The following is a 17,488-nucleotide window of genomic DNA, read 5'->3' as shown; positions in this document are numbered from 1 at the left end:
GGTGGGGCCTCTTTTCACCCCTGGGTAATGATTTGAGAAACATAAGGCAATGCTACATACCAAATATCAAAGGCCTAAGTCTTTTGGTTTCAGGCAAGAAGATTTTTAAAGTCTATGTAAAACTTGGAATCCCCAGGGTGGGTTTTTTTTTTCATTCTAGAGGCATAATTTAAACAATCTTAGTAGCAGACCACTAGGCAATGCTACATACCAAATATCAAAGGTCTTGGTCTTGAGTTTTAAGAAGATTTCTAAAGTTTTTTCCAATAAGTCAATGTAAAACTTCTGATCCCCAGGAATGGACCTCTTTCCACCCAAGGGGCATCTAGTGATGCTATACATGCCAAATATAAGCCCTATGACCTGTGGTTTTGTATGAGAAGATTTTTTAAGTTTTTCATTTTGGTTGCCATTGCAGCCAGAATTCTGTATGGTATTCAATTCTTTGAACAATATTAATTTTAAAGAAGACCATTCAAGGTGAAGTTTCATTAAAATTGGTCTGGTGTTTAAGGAGGAGTTGTGTTTAAAGGAAAGTGTGGATGGACAGATGACAGATGGACGCCAGGCAGTGGCGATTACAATAATTCAATTCACACAGTGCTCAGGTGAGCTAAAAAAGTGTCATTGTACTCTACTAACAAATTACAATTACTGCTTAATCTCAGGGTGAAACTGTCATGGGTAAAAATATATCAAGTAGTAACAATATGTTTTGTTTTCTTTTTTCAACATGTGTTGTTGTTTTTCTTTCCTGCCTGGTAGATATCTTTCCAAACAAAGATTCAATTTGGTATAGCTTACACTGAACCTGATACATTTAAAACTCTAACCTTATTTAGGTGCTGGAAAAAATGTTTTGATCCAAAGAAGTTTTTTTCTGTTAAAGAAGGGTTCTATTTTACAGGGAGAACGATAAAAAAATATCAGGACGGCAAAATTAGTTAAGCGTAACAGGGCTTGCTACTTTCAGTGGCTCTTACTGTTGCAAATAAAACAAGAGGACCATGATGGTCCTGAATCGCTCACCTCTTCCCACATGATCCAGTTTTGAGTATGACGTCGTTTTTTCTATTATTTGACATAGTGACCTAGTTTTTGAGCTCATGTGACCCAGTTTTGAACTTGACCTAGATATTATCAAGATGAAAATTTGACCAATTTTCATGAAGATCCATTGAAAAATATGGTCTTTAGAGAGGTCACAAGGTTTTTCTATTATTTGACCTATTGACCTAGTTTTTTCAGGCACATGACCCAGTTTCAAACTTGACCTAGATATCATCAAGGTGAACATTCTGACCAATTTTCATGAAGATCCATTCAAGGGTATGGCCTCTAGAGAGGTCACAAGGTTTTTCTATTTCAAGACCTACTGACCTAGTTTTTGATCGCAGTTGACCCAGTTTCAAACTTGACCTAGATATCATCAAGATGAACATTCAGACCAACATTCATGAAGATCCATTGAAAAATATGGCCTTTAGAGAGGTCACAAGGTTTTTCTATTATTTGACCTACTGACCTAGTTTTTGATGGCACGTGACCCACTTTCAAACTTGACCTAGATATCATCAAGATGAACATTCAAATCCAAGTTTCATACAGATTCCATGGAAAATATGGCTTCTAGAGAGGTCACAAGTTTTTTCTATTATTTGACCTACTGACCTAGTTTTTAACGGCACGTGACCCACTTTCGAACTTGACTTAGATATCATAAAGGTGAACATTCTGACAAATTTTCATGAAGATTTCATGAAATATATGGCCTCTAGAGAGGTCACAAGGTTTTTCTATTTTTAGACCTACTGACCTAGTTTTTGACCGCATGTGACCCATTTTCGAACTTGACCTAGACATCATCAAGATGAACATTCAGACCAACTTTCATACAGATCCCATGAAAAATATGGCCTTTAGAGAGGTCACAAGGTTTTTTTATTATTTGACCTACTGACCTAGTTTTTGACGGCACGTGACCCAGTTTCGAACATGACCTAGATATCATCAAGGTGAACGTTCTGACCAATTTTCATGAAGATCTTGTGAAATATATAGCCTCTAGAAAGGTCACAAGGTTTTTCTATTTTTAGACCTACTGACCTAGTTTTTGACCTCACGTGACCCAGTTTTGAACTTGACCTAGATATCATCAAGATGAACATTCAGACCAACTTTCATACAGATCCCTTGAAAAATATGGCCTTTAGAGAGGTCACAAAGTTTTTCTATTATTTGACCTACTGACCTAGTTTTTGACGGCACGTGACCCAGTTTCGAACTTGACCTAGATATCATCAAGGTGAACGTTCTGGCCAACTTTCATGAAGATCTTGTGAAATATATGGCCTCTAGAGAGGTCACAAGGTTTTTCTATTTTTAGACCTACTGACCTAGTTTTTGACCGCACGTGACCCAGTTTCAAACTTGACCTAGATATCATCAAGATGAACATTCTGACCAATTTTCATGAAGATCCATTGAAAATTATGGCCTCTAGAGAGGTCACAAGGTTTTTCTATTTTTAGACCTACTGACCTAGTTTTTTCAGGCACATGACCCAGTTTCGAACTTGACCTAGATATCATCAAGGTAAACATTCTGACCAACTTTCATAAAGATCCCATGAAAAATGTGACCTCTAGAGTGGTCACAAGCAAAAGTTTACGGACGCACGCACGGACTGACGGACGGACGACGGACGACGGACACCGCGCGATCACAAAAGCTCACCTTGTCACTTTGTGACAGGTGAGCTAAAAATAGAACAAAATTCTATAATCTGGGACAAATTGGATGGCATCAAGAGGTTTATATTCAGTTCATTCCATCAGTTCAAAATCAAGTTACAGCAGAAGTATGTAAATGACTAACTGGTGATTATCAGGAATTTCCATAGGTTTTAGTGTCCTTTCAACCTCCTCATATGACATGCCTTCTACAACTTTGCGCAAAAGGGGAAAGTCTGAAATGAAATCATTACTTTGTTGAACTTTTACATATATGGACATTTAATAAAATGGTGTAAGAGACTATTTTCAGCATATATATATTTGATTTTAAGATAACATCCCTGTATTGCTCACCTGAGTTTCACATTTCAAACAGGAACAACAAGGAGCATTTCTTTTTTCTGCCTTTTTTTGGCCTGCAAATCCAAAGAGCTTTCCACAGAGCTATATACCTGTGCCTAGCCTGGCTCCCTGGCTTCATGGTTATCTTTTAAATTAATACTGGAAACATTTTACAAGAAAAAATAGCACAGTTTTGTCTGATGGCTGAACCATCCTATGTTTGGGGCAATAAAAAAAGTCAATGTAGAAACAACCTTCTGGAGTTACTTCCCTCTTAATAAAGAAAACTGATATATGTAAATAAGAACAAACATAGGGACGGAAGCCAGTCTAACCTGTGCCCAAAATTCATTGTTTCTTCTGAGAAATGAGTTGTGTGTCCATGTTTAATATCTTTTTCAAAAATATTTCAGTCATATATAATGCAGCACAATGCCTAACTTTACAGTGCTGCCTCAATGGAATATCGTGCCTTAGACATGCTAAATGATATCCAACCCAGTCACATTAGTCTGACCAGTCCTAGCACTATCCTCCTAAAGCTGAGTGCAAAGGAAGGAAGCTACCACATGTAGTAAGAACTTTTATGTCTTGAAAATGAACTCCATTTGTAACTGAAAATGGTTATACATACCATGAAGTTCTTCTGGTTGACTTACGTCAAGGTAAAACTCCTGAAATATAGAAAGAAAATACTTACAATAGCAGTCTGAAAGGCAGCTATATCCCCAGCCACTGTTATGGATAGTGAAAGGGTTGATGGTATTGGGTGGAGCATTGACATTGTTAAGTACGTTTTATAGTCTATATCAATGAATTTAAAAATCCTTCAAGGGGTTTAGGTGATACAGAGCAGAAATAATATGGGAAACTCAAACCTTTGACCATGAACTGTGACCTTGACCTTGAACCAACATGGCTGACTCATGAGTTCTGCATATCATCCTGATGAGGTGATCATGTGACCTAAGTTTCATGAAAATTCTTCAAGGGGTTTAGGAGATACAGAGCATGTAGACACTAAATAGAACACTCAAACCTTTGACCTTGAGAGTTGTGACCTTGTCCTTGAGTTTGCAGGACTGACTCATAAATTCTGCATATCGTTTTGATGAGGTGATCATTTGACCAAAATTTCATGACAAGAGGGCCATGAAGGCCCTGTATCGCTCACCTGACCTATTGGCCTAAAGATCATCAAGATAGTTTCATTAAGATATGGTCATAAATGTGGCCTCTAAAGTGTTAACTAAATTTTCATTTGATTTGACCTGGTGACCTAGTTTTTGACCCCATACGACCCACATTCAAACTTGACCTAAAGTTCATTCAAGATTAACATTCTGACTAAGTTTCATGAAGATACAGTCATAAATGTAGCCTCTAGAGTATTAACAAGCTTTTCCTTTGATTTGACGCAGTGACCTAGTTTTTGACTCCACATGACCCAGATTCAAAACTGGCCTAAAGATCATCAAGATTAACATAATTCAGGGCTTTTTCAGGGGGTTTTGGGAAAAAGGCCCCTGCTCATATTGGGAATTTTTAACGAGGTAAATTGTCAAATTTGGGAAAATATACTGACAAATTAAATGAGTTTTTAATTAATATATATAATAGTTTAAATTTTCAGTTTCAAATTTTACTGGTAGACAGTATCCCCTTGTGAAATTTTGAGAATTGTTTTTTCAGGATTGTGTTCCAATATTGCCTAAAAATACAGTAACTCTTTATTTGTCATGCTAAAATTTTTGTTTACAGTTTGTTTTCACCAAAGTTATAACTGAAATTGAATGGCAAAGAACGTGTATTTTTGAGTGTAAAAACTGGGTCGCGAAAATATTTGACAATTGATTTTAATGGTATAAGAACTGCCAGTCAACATGTTTTGGGTACTTTATTCAATTAATATTTGTTTTATTATGCATTTTTAGAGGTTTTTGCATACAAATCATACATTTCTTCAGCAAAATCTTGTAATTATTTTTGCCGAGGTTTCAGACGGTCATGTTACTAAAAATAAAAACAAGTTGGTTTTTCCAACATTTTGTTTGATTTACTTGGTAAACAAAACTAATTGTGCAAGAATTATTATTGAAAATCAGAAAGTAACTGATTTCACTTGGGAAATTTTGCATTGCACTGGGAATTTTTTGCTCAAGATTGGGAAAAATAGAGCATATTTGGCATTGGGAATGGGGCCGAATATCGGCCCCGTGAGATAGGGTGAAAAAGCCCTGATGACATTCTGACCAAGTTTCATGAAGATACAGTCATAATTGTGGCCTCTAAAATGTTAACAAGCTTTTCCTTTGATTTGATTGGTGACCTAGTTTTTGACCCCACCTGACCCAGATTTGAACATGACCTATAGATCATCAAGATTAACATTCTGACCAAGTTTCATTAAGATACGGTCATAAATGTGGCCTCTAGTGTTAACAAGCTTTTCCTTTGATTTGACCTGGTGACCTAGTTTTTGACCTCACATGACCCAGATTTAAACTTGACCTACAGATCATCAAGGGTAACATTCTGACAAAATTTCATGAAGATATAGTCATAAATGTGGCCTTTAGAGTGTAAACAAGCTTTTCCTTTGATTTGACCCGGTGACCTAGTTTTTGACCCCGACTGACCCAGATTTGAGCATGACCTATAGATAATCAAGAGACATTCTGACCAAGTTTCATTAAGATATATGGTCATAAATGTGGCCTTTAGAGTGTTAACTAGCTTTTCCTTTGATTTGACCTGGTGACCTAGTTTTGACCCTAAATGACCCAGATTCAAACTGGATTTTGAGATCATCATGAATAACATTCTGACCAAGTTTCATGAAGATATATTATAAATGTAGCCTCTAGAGTGTTAACAAGCTTTTCCTTTGATTTGACCTGGTGACCTAGTTTTTGACCCCAGATGACCCAATATCAAATTCGTCTAAGATTTTATTGAGGGTAACATTCTGACCAAGTTTTATTAAGATTGGGCCAAAATTGTGATCTCTAGAGTGTTAACAAGCTTTTCCTTTGATTTGACCTGGTGACCTAGCTTTTGACCAACGATGACCCAATATTGAATTCGTCCAAGATTTTTATGAGGGTAACATTCTGACAAAGTTATATTAAGATTAGGCCAAAATTGTGACCTCTAGAGTGTTAACAGTCAAATCGTTGACGACGGACGGACGGACGACTGACGACGGACACAGGGCGATCACAAAAGCTCACCTTGTGCACTTTGTGCTCAGGTGAGCTAAAAATCCTTACAGGGGTTTAGGGACTACTTAGCAAACACAAAGTGTTACGGACGGAAGAACATACAAAGACCATATTGCCATAACCCTCACCACTCATGGTAAGGGATTACCAAAATGCTTTTTTTGAGCACAATTTGTCCATAGTTTACATTTTGATCATTGATAGCTTTAAGGATCACTGGATGTCCCTTGTCCCACAATTTCTTATGTAAATATACGCTACCTAACCAAGCAGCCACTATTAACCAAATTTAACTGGAATGTTTCTTTTAGTAAGTGGACCTCTGTCTGATACCTTTAAATATACCTACCGGTATCCATAAAAAATCTAGCAACCTAGGCAACCAACAAACTGAAAAACTTCAAAAACTTACTTCCTAGAAACCACTACTCCAATATCAAATTAATGTACAAAAAACTTTGACACCAGGGGACAGGGCTAGTGCTCTTTTATATGACTTTTAATATCTTCTCTGTATCTGCATGTCACCTTAATAATGTTAGCAACTGATGCTACTTTTATGAAAATCAACCACAAACTTAAGCTATTTGATCTTAAACTTTTAAGTCTGAGCTAGGACCTAATGACCTGGATTGTGCTCTTTGCATGAATGTCATGAGGAGAATAACTGATGCTTTTTAAAGTTATCTTCTGATTGAGAAGATGTGTGTGTGTGGGGGGGGGCGGGTAAACGTCTTTTTCAAAAAAATTTCAGTCATATAAACAACGGTGAAAAGATATGGAGCAGACATAAATTTAAGCAATTTTGATTTTGACATCTAAGTACCTGGGGTCCTGTGTTCTACGTACATGTCATCTTCATGAGGTAAAAAATGTGCTAGTTTTCTCATAATTCTCAAGGGTTTTAAATGATTTTGGAGCATTATTTATTTGACATTTGACCTCTGAATGTGACCTTGCTTTTTACTTGTGAACTGTCTTGATGAACTTAACAATTGATGCTTGTTTCATGAAATCTTCCATATTGGGCAAACATAATGGGTAATTTGACATGTATGACTCCAAATACAGTTCCAATTAACTTTGAAGTATTTTGTTGGTGTAATAACACAGATTAAGTGAAAGTTAACATTAATGCATGCTTTCTATTTCACTTGAATATGCACATTGGCCTGTAATACTGAAAGGCTATGGTATAAGCAAATAAGGATATTGCAAATGGCACTATACCATAACTTATGCAAACACACATTTCTGTTTTGAAAGCTGAAAACAGAAATGTCAAAGATATAAACTATGTTGTCCAACATAACAAATCTGCGTTTCTGTGTTAGTGTGTTAATTTTGGAAAAACTGTTGCAATTTATTCATCAGAAGTTCAATTTAAATAAAAATTTGAAAAATAAAGAAATTAAAAAAAATAAAATAATTTGATCCCTTACTCAAACTGAGCTATATTCAGAGGCAGATGTTATATTTTTGTGTCATATCATCTGCTCAATGACTATAGGATGCTTCCAGGCACTTTTAGTTGAACCTACTTTTAAATTAGTAATTCTTGAGTCTGAAGGAAATGCTGACACATGGCTGTTTGACAAGTGCTGCACGATCCCATTAATGCACCCTTAATTATCCCAGGCCAGCAAATGATAAGAAGAGCTGTCTTATGACAGCAAGGTAGACTATTTGACAATTTGAAATGGGTTTTTTATGAAACAAAAGGGCCATGATGGCCCTATATCGCTCACCTGTCATCATTGCATTTAAGGACAAGAAGGTCAAAAGAATCATGAGAAAATGTAGTTGAAATTTTCTTAAAGGTATAGATATGTCAAAATACACTTATAAATTGGAGGTACCATCCATGTTGTACCACAGGAAAGTGGTCTTGGTGTTTAGACCTACTGACCTAGTTTTTAACCACAGTTGACCCAGTTTCGAACTTGGCCTAGATATCATCAAGATGAACATTCAGACCAACCTTCATACAGATCCCATGAAAAATATGGCCTCTAGAGAGGTCACAAGGTTTTTCTATTATTTGACCTACTGACCTACTTTTTAACGGCATGTGACCCAGTTTCGAACTTGACCTAGATATCATCAAGGTAAACATTCTGACCAATTTTCATGAAGATCTTATGAAAAATATGGCCTCTATAGAGGTCACAAGGTTTTTCTATTTTTAGACCTATTGACCTAGTTTTTGATCGCACGTGACCCAGTTTCGAACTTGACCTAGATATCATCAAGATGAACATTTTGACTAACTTTCATAAAGATCCCATGAAAAATGTGACCTCTAGAGAGGTCACAAGCAAAAGTTTACACACGGACGGACGACGGACGCTGCGTGATCACAAAAGCTCACACTGTCACTTTGTGACATGTGAGCTAAAAAAATACTAATAAGCTATTTATAGTAACATAAAAGGGAAGTAATTAAAAAAAAATATTGTAAGTGAACAAAAGAAGGATCTGCCAAATAAAAACAAGAGCACTGCAATGCAACGCAAATGCAGAGCAATATAAACACAAAACAAAGCCATATGCCCTTTGACCCCTAAGTGTGACCTTGACCTTGAATTGAGCCATCCAAAACATGCGCTCTGCACATCGTTTGGATGAGGTGAACATTTGTGTCAGGTTTCTTTGAAATCCTTCAAGGGGTTCAAGAGTTACAGAGCGGCAGGGAAATTGCTAACCAACAGACAGACAGACAGACAGACACTACGGCGATAACATAATACGAGGGCGTATATAAAGGAATCGAGATCTTATGATGATACAAGTTGTGTGCAAGATTGGTTAAAATCAAATCATAAATGAAGCTGCTATTGTGCAGACAGTCAAAATAGCTAATTTTGGCCCTTTCAGGGGCCATAACTCTGGAACCCATTATTGGATCTGGCCAATTCAAGAAAGGAACCAAGATCTTATGGTGTCACAAGTTTTTGTGCAAGTTTGATTAAATTCAAATTATGGGGCCTCCGTGGCCGAGTGGTTAGAGTCGTTGACTTCAAACCATTTGCCCCTCATCGATGTGGGTTCGAAACCTCATTTGGGGCATAGAATTCTTCACGTGAGGAAGCCATCCAGGTGGCTTACGGAAGGTCGGTTGTTCTAGCCAGGTGCCCGCTCATGATGAAATTGAGCACGGAGGGGCACCTGGGGTCTTCCTCCCTCATTAAAGCTGGAAAGTCGCCATAATTATGACCTAAAATTGTGTCGGTGCGACACTAAACCCAACAAAATAAATAAATAAATTAAATTCAAATCATAAATGAAGCTGCTATTGTGCAGACAAGGTCAAAATAGCTAATTCTGGCCCTATCAGGGGCCATAACTCTGGAACCCATAAAGGAAACTGGTCAGTTCAAGACAGGAATCAAGATCTTGTGGTGATACAAGTTGTGTGCAAGTTTGGTTAAAATCAAATCATAAATGAAGCTGCTATTGCACAGACAAGGTTAAAATAGCTAATTTTGGCCCTTTCAGGGGCCATAACTCTGAAACCCATTAGGGGATCTGGCTGGTTCAAGAAAGGAATTGAGATCTTATGGTAACACAAGTTTTGTGCAAGTTTGATTAAATTCAAATCATAAATGAAGCTGCTATTGTGCAGACAAAGTCAAAATAGATAATTTTGGCCTTCAGGGGCCATAACTCTGGAACCCATAAAGGAATCTGGCAAGTTCAAGAAAGGAACTAAGATCTTATGGTGATACAAATTGTGTGCAGGTTTAGTAAAAATCAAATCATAAATAAAGTTGCTATTGTGCAGACAAGGTCAAAATAGCTAATTTTGGTTCTTTCAGGAGCCATAACTCTAGAACCCATAATGGGATCTGGCCAGTTCAAGAAAGAAACCAAGATCTTATGGTGATACAAGTTGTGTGCAAGTTTGGTTAAAACAAAATTAACAAGAGCTGTCCGTAAGACAGCCAAGCTCGACTATTCGAAATATTGTCACAGAAGCAGGAAATTATTACCCAAAATGTGAAATATCAAAAGAGTTTTAAGTTAGAAAGGGGACATAATTTGACCAAAATACATATCAGAGTTATGGGACTTGATGTTATCAACTAGTTTTATAACCCCGAAGAAACATGTTAAGTTTCAATTCAATATCTGCATTAGTTTTGGGGATAGTAACTTGCATGTAAAACTTTAACCAGAATTTTCTAAGTCCAAAAGGGGGAATAATTTGCTCAAAATACATGTTAAAAGTTATGGAACTTGACCCAGTGAGGTTGGTAATTGACCTAGAAAAAGAATAAATAAGTTTCAAAGCTATATGCCTTTTGGTAATAGCTGTATGTACTTGCACGCAAAACTTTAACCAGGATTTTCTAAGTCCAAAAGGGGGCATAAGTTGCCCAAAATACATGTCAGAGTTATGGGACTTGGTGCTATCAACTAGTTTTATAACCCCGAAGACAAGTGTGAAGTTTCAATTTAATATCTGTAGTAGTTTTGGAGATAGTTACTTGCATGTAAAACTTTAACCAGGATTTTCTAAGTCCAAAAGGGGGCATAATTTGCCCAAAATACATGTCAGAGTTATGGGACTTGACCCAGTGAGGTAGGTAATTGATCTAGAAAAAGAAAAAATAAGTTTCAAATGTATATGCCTTTTAGTAATAGCTGTATGTACTTGCACGCAAAACTTTAACCAGAATTTTCTAAGTCCAAAAGGGGGCATAATTTGCCCAAAATGAAGGTCAGAGTTAGTGGACTTGGTGCTATCAACTACAGTAGAATTCCGCTATTAAGACCACCCATGGTTCTTTGTAAAACTGGTCTTATTAGCGGTCTGGTCTGATTAGTGGACAAGGCTACACGGGGAAGGTCTGGCAGATAATAACACATTGGAATACGATCAAGACGCAGTAATGGCAAACACAGTGTTAAATTTATATGTAGCTTTATTTTCTTTAATTTCTTTAGCCTTAAGGAGGTAGGTTACCTTCATATTTGTATGTGCGCATGTCCAACCGGAAGCTAACGTGACGATTTACGACGACGTTTACGACAAACTAAATGTGTTTGTATATTCATTCTTCTGAAAACAAATCATGAACCTGTCTTCGATCTGATGCTTTATGGTTTAATAATGCAGGAATAATGAATAAATTGCCGCAGAAACGCTTCAAAACAATGTTGTCTTAAAATGACGTCATTGACGTCATGACGTTACGTGTCAGTTACCGCGCAAAATTAATAGCTTTTATCTTGAAAGTACGTAATTCTGTGCACTTTCTTTATTTTAACTATTTTCAAATAACCATTATTTGCTGAAATATTTTTTATGAGTCTTTTGCTCTGAATAATGATCAATATTTTGCTTCTTTAATGTAGTTATATAGAAATGTTATGCGGAATGTAAGAAAATGAATGGTGGTAACCAATGTTATTTGGAATATAGTTGGGTGAAAGGTTACTTGTTACGACCATTTTGAAATAAAAAAAATCTAGCAGTTTGAATTTTAATACCTATTTTTCAGTTTCTGTTGATAATTTGTTACTCATATACTAAAACTAAGATTAAAATTGTTCAAATTTCAGCAGAAAATTGTAGTTTCTTGAATTGAATTGATGTTACCATGGAAACAAAGCCCGTGACCTATGTATCTAAATGTAAAATTTAAAAGTGTTGACACTGGTCTATTTAAGAAACACAGCTTCGGCTTTTTATTTTCATTTAAACAATATCCATGAGAATAACAGCAGCATGCTGAACGATTTTTCCATGAACAATGCCAGACGAGGGGTACTGCTGTAAGTATTCTAAGCTGTGAAATTTATTTAAATCAATGCAAATAACACGAAAATATAACTTACGTTAGAAATAATATGTTTTAAAGCTACATCAACCAGAAAGATAATCTTTTTCAATATTTTCTATAAGAAATTACGACAAAAAGCAAGATATAAGCTATTTTAAACATCTCCGTTGCCATGGTTACTTTAAACTTTAAGAAAAATAGGGTACCATGTAAAGTGTTTGGTATTTTGCTAATAATATTACCCAAATATTCCATGTTGGTCATTAACAGAATGGCACTGAAGCCGTCAAAAACCCCTATTTTTATACATAGTTGTTAAAAAATGAGAGAAAATGCGTTACCATGGAAACACGAGCCCCGCGACATATACTTTTTAAGCTTATATTAGAAAGCTAACGTGCATACTAGTAAAATTATCAATTATGCAGACTTCCACGGATATCAATGAAACTAAAATACACTGAAAACTGTTAAATATCTGTATTTTCCTTCTTCTTTCAATATGAAATACCTTTGGAGGGTCACGTTCTTCAAACCTGGATAGAAATTGAACTTGAAGGGACAGGAACAAACGAAATTGAGATTGTAGCAGTTAAAACTTCATATTACACGAAATACAAAAATATGCTGCGGTTCAACTAATTTGAATTTACCCTTGTAACAAGGTAACCTACCTCCTTAAATACTCAAACTGTGTATTAATTAAGGACGCACTTAACTGATAATGATTTGAATTTTGTTCAATTAAAGACAATTACAACAATATCAAACAATTTCAAACTTCATTCTCCGCTAAAATCCCAAACGTATTTACATTAATAATAACAAACAAACACCGTTTAGATCTAAGTAAATCCGTTTTAATCCAGTCAATTCGATCAGCGGGCATTCGTCTAATTACAAACAAATTAATTATTTCAACAATTTCTTATGTTAAAATAGCGATGTAAACACCAAACATCTTTAAATAACAATTTCAGACAATCAGTTTGATACGTTGTTTTGATAACGTTTAAAAGACTTGTTAGCAATTAACGGATAAATACACAATGTACACGCTTAATGTGTTAACACGATGTCGCACGTGTTAATTCCCGTGGCGATTCGCGGTAACATACAGAAAAATTTGAGTGGTCGTAATTGCGGTGATTAATCAAGTGTGAAAAAATCAAACAGTTCTGAAATTGGTGGTCGCATTAGTGGATTAGCGGTCTGGTCGCATTTTCGGACAAACGACCATTGGTTTTAAGAAGGAAATATTCTGTTCTTTGCAAAATCGGTCGTATTAGCGGTGCGGTCGTAATTTCGGCGTGGTCGTAAGTAGGAATTTTACTGTAGTTTTATAACCCCGAAGGCACATGTGAAGTTTCAATTCAATATCTACATTAGTTTTGGAGATAGTAACTTGCATGTAAAACTTTAACCAGAATTTTCTAAGTCCAAAAGGGGGCATAATTTGCTCAAAATACATGTTAGAGTTATGGAACTTGACCCAGTGAGGTTGGTAATTGACCTAGAAAAAGAATAAATAAGTTTCAAAGCTATATGCCTTTAAATGATAGCTGTATGTACTTGCATGCAAAAACTTAACCAAGGTGTGACGCCGACGCCAGGGTGAGTAGAATAGCTAGACTATTCTTCGAATAGTCCAGCTAAAAATGAAACCACTATCGCACAGACAAGAAATTGTGGATGGACGACGAACGAAGGGCGATCACAAAAGCTCACCCTGACAGGTGAGCTAAAAAGAGGTATATTGCCCAAATTTAAGAAAGAGTTACGATGTTGTCCAGGATAATTCTGTTAAAATTTATGTAAGATTTATGAGACTTCCTGCTGTAACCATGTGTTATTCCTGTAAGACGAGTGTGAAGTTATCACATAGTATCTGCAGTTGTTAAACAGGCAGTATTATTATTTTCTGAAAAACTTAAAAAATTTCATAAAGGGGGAATTATATACTTTAGAATTAATGCAGGTAGTTGAGATTCTAGACACACTAATGTACATTGTACTTTGAGCAAGTACAGCAAGTTTTAAGTAAATACCTTAATTCATGTTGAAGAAATTGAATTTTATAAAAGCTTTAGTCAGTGCAGACACCAACAGCAAGGAAAGTGCAACACTCACTACCTCCTTATTCTTTGAATTGACAAGCTAAAATGTACTGAAATAAGTTCTTACATGTAGATCTACATCTTCTAATTGTGAACTCAGATATTCTTGCAAGATTTCCGAGGTTCCACATGTAGACCTGAAAGCACAAATAACAAGTTGCCAAAACTATATATTTTCATTTTCCATTGAAAATTTTGATGTTCATTTCATATGAATAGCTAAAGGAAAGGCATGAATGTTATGTCAACGCTGCTTAGTCATAATGGGCGACTATTTTGACGACATCCATGTATAGAGAACGTTCATTAGTTGTTCAATATGATGAACAGAGTGGCTGGGAAGCTGAGTTTAATGTCAAATGCAACAAAATGTGTGCAATTTATAATATAATCTTGTTTACAAATGGAAAGAAAATATAATGCAAATATAAGAAATGGAACTTTTTTTAGGTGTTCATCCGAAATGAATGACAGAATAGGATCGGCAAGTTATACATAAATCGCTACTGCGATTCATGGATTTGCTGATCCTATTCTGTCGGTTCATTTTGCATGAACACCAACAAAAAAAAAATTTCATTTCTCAAATGTGTCACTTTTGTTGCATAAAATATGTTTAAAGTTTCATTAAAATACAAACCTCTATGAAGTTCCTTTCTGATGCATCTTTAAATTTATGTCTGTAAATCCTGTAATTTTAATGGTCTACATAAGTTTCAACAAAAAAAAACAATGTTTGATACACAATAGTTATAAATATACACCAGCTGAAACAATGAAAATAAAAATATTTTTCTTATATTAGTTTAAGTGGCCCCTAGGTATTGTCAAATAAACCTGTTCGAGCTTTCAGAGACATCTATGACAGTATCATGTTTTTCATCTATTTTTTGCTCAGAGAGCCCCTAACAAATGGCCAAATGAGCATTTGAACTAACTCGAATGCAGTCCATGCCTAGACAACAGAGATCAAGTTTGGTGTGATTCTATCCTGTAGTTTCAGTAGAACATGTTTAAACAAAGATGTGGACCCAAGAATTAAGATGATAGACCATTCATGTATACCAGTTTAAGTGAGTTAAAAATGTTACCTCTGGGATGTTCACAATATGATCTGACCTTGAGACCTTGTTCCGGAAGACAGATGAATCAGTTTCAACCTTGACCTATATTATATATACAAAGTTTCAAGTACTGATTACCGGATATTGCAAGCAAAAGATTAGATCTATAATCTAAACATTTAAAAACGTAATTGAGTATTGTAGTTTTCTTAAAACTGAACAAAGAATACAGAAACAAAGAATGATTATGAAAAACGTTTGAAGTAAATACAATGTTAAGACCGGATAAAATTATTGACCCACATTTAGATAATTCGTTGAACGAGAACAGATTTGTTACCATTCTTTAGTAAATCAAACATTATTTACTCTTCTAAAGCTTCAAATACCTTACAATGCTTTATCAAACTAAACACAGAGTTCTAGTAAGAAACTTCCTATTTATTCCCTGTTGAATCTCTAAAATTGTTCAACCAACTGAGACTATTGGTTGTTATTCATCACATGACCTGTCCTGTTTACTCAGGCAATCTATATCCGGTCTGGGTTTGCAGATTATTGCAAAAAATATATTAAAGCATATTACGGTATCTGTTAATGTGCAAAAATCTTTTGTGTTGCTACAGTTCTCCATAAAAATAAAAGTGGCATTACGCAATTAAGAAATAATTTATAGCAAAACAGTGCTTTATCACTATTTATACACGATGGGAGGTTATACGTCGCGCGTAATAATTTCACGAGAGCTCTAAGGAAAATTAGTCAAACTGATGATAATTATATTTGATCTTAATTACATGATGCACTTTATGAACTCTTCAGATGAAAATTCTTTTCATATCTTGAACAAGAAAATGCAATATTTGATAAGTCTACATAAAAAGTTATTTCTGTTGAAATTATGTTGTACAAACTTCATAAGGCCTAAAAAAGAAAAATTTTTGTTTCCGGTAACATGCCCAAAAAAATTAGGGTAGGTAGGTTGGAAATGTTTTTTCTTTGATTTTTTTTTTTTTAAGGGAGACTTTTCGGAAATTATTTTTGTGTCAAAAAATGAATACAAATAAGGGGGTTATGCCTTTAGAGCATCATTAAGTTGATTTCTAACATAACTGACCATGTTTAAAGCATAAAAAGTGCAGTTTTGCAATTTTTTGTCAAAAAGTTAAAAAAAATAATTTTCTCCAAGGCCATAAAAACATTTAGGGTCGGGCTAAAAATTTAGAGTAGGTCGGGATACTGGAAACAAACAATTTTTTGTACGCCTAAGCGCAACTCTCATACCAGTCTGGTATCTACAGGAAATTATTTTTTTTTTTTGGATTTAACGTCGCACCGACACCATGTCATATGGCGACTTTCAAGCTTTAATGGTGGAGGAAGACCCCAGGTGCCCCTTCGTGCATTATTTCATCATGAGCGGGCACCTGGGTAGAACCACCGACCTTCCGTAAGCCAGCTGGATGGCTTCCTCACATGAAGAATTCAATGCCCCGAGTGAGGCTCGAACCCACATCGGTGAGGGGCAAGTGATTTGAAGTCAGCGACCTTAACCACTCGGCCACGGAGGCCCCCACAGGAAATTATGATACATACACTATAACCTGCTACATATATAACAGATCATCTTTTAACAAATGGTCACAGGTTAATTTTTTCATTTCTACAGAACATAAACCTGAACTTATCAATAGGGCTATTCCTTATGACATATGATATAAGGGACAGTATCTCAATATTATCAGGTTTCAAGAAATTTAATATTTATACATACAAGCTAGCAATATACTGGATATAATTATGTCCCTGTGAGAACTGAAGAGCTATAATTGTAAATGCATGAATTTATGTCTCAATTTAAAAAAAGAAATTAGGTATAAAAGGGCATAATTTAGTCAAAAATACAAATTAGAGCTATTGGGATTGTTACCACACATGCAGATGATGATGATAAAGATAAATTTAAGTTTTAAATCATTATCTTACATTGTACTAAAGTTATATACAGAAAGCAAAGATTGCCAAAAGTATGAAAGGGGCACAATTCTGTCAAAATATAATTAAAGTTATGGGGATTGTTACCACATATGCAGATGATGATTATACAGAAATATTTTTAATTTCAAGTCATTATCTTTTAAAGTACCAAAGAATTAGGTCTATAATTAAACCAAGCTTTCGAAAAATTAACATTAAAATAATTCAAAGTATAACTTG

General features: G+C 35.3%; 1 protein-coding gene across 2 annotated transcripts in view; it reads right to left on the bottom strand.

The window, feature by feature from the left end:
* LOC128558682 (uncharacterized) overlaps nucleotides 1–15,739 on the bottom strand; it is a 30,271-nt gene extending 14,532 nt beyond the window's left edge. Inside the window, exons 1-6 of one of the 2 annotated variants that reach the window (XM_053548733.1) lie at nucleotides 15,661–15,739; nucleotides 15,299–15,373; nucleotides 14,848–14,896; nucleotides 14,275–14,344; nucleotides 3,712–3,751; nucleotides 2,878–2,968 (exon numbers count right to left, since the gene is read on the bottom strand). In XM_053548733.1, coding sequence (XP_053404708.1) covers nucleotides 2,878–2,936 — 59 coding nt within the window. In that variant the 5' untranslated portion in view covers nucleotides 2,937–2,968; nucleotides 3,712–3,751; nucleotides 14,275–14,344; ... (1 more) ...; nucleotides 15,299–15,373; nucleotides 15,661–15,739. The remainder of the gene's footprint in view (nucleotides 1–2,877; nucleotides 2,969–3,711; nucleotides 3,752–14,274; nucleotides 14,345–14,847; nucleotides 14,897–15,298; nucleotides 15,374–15,660) is intronic. The other variant, XM_053548732.1, reaches the window with a different exon arrangement.
* Between the last annotated feature and the right edge of the window lie 1,749 nt (nucleotides 15,740–17,488).

Source organism: Mercenaria mercenaria, chromosome 7, assembly GCF_021730395.1.
Source record: "Mercenaria mercenaria strain notata chromosome 7, MADL_Memer_1, whole genome shotgun sequence".
Lineage (NCBI taxonomy): Eukaryota > Metazoa > Mollusca > Bivalvia > Venerida > Veneridae > Mercenaria > Mercenaria mercenaria.
Note: the sequence above shows the minus strand (reverse complement) of the source record. Positions and strands in the feature narration are given on the sequence as shown.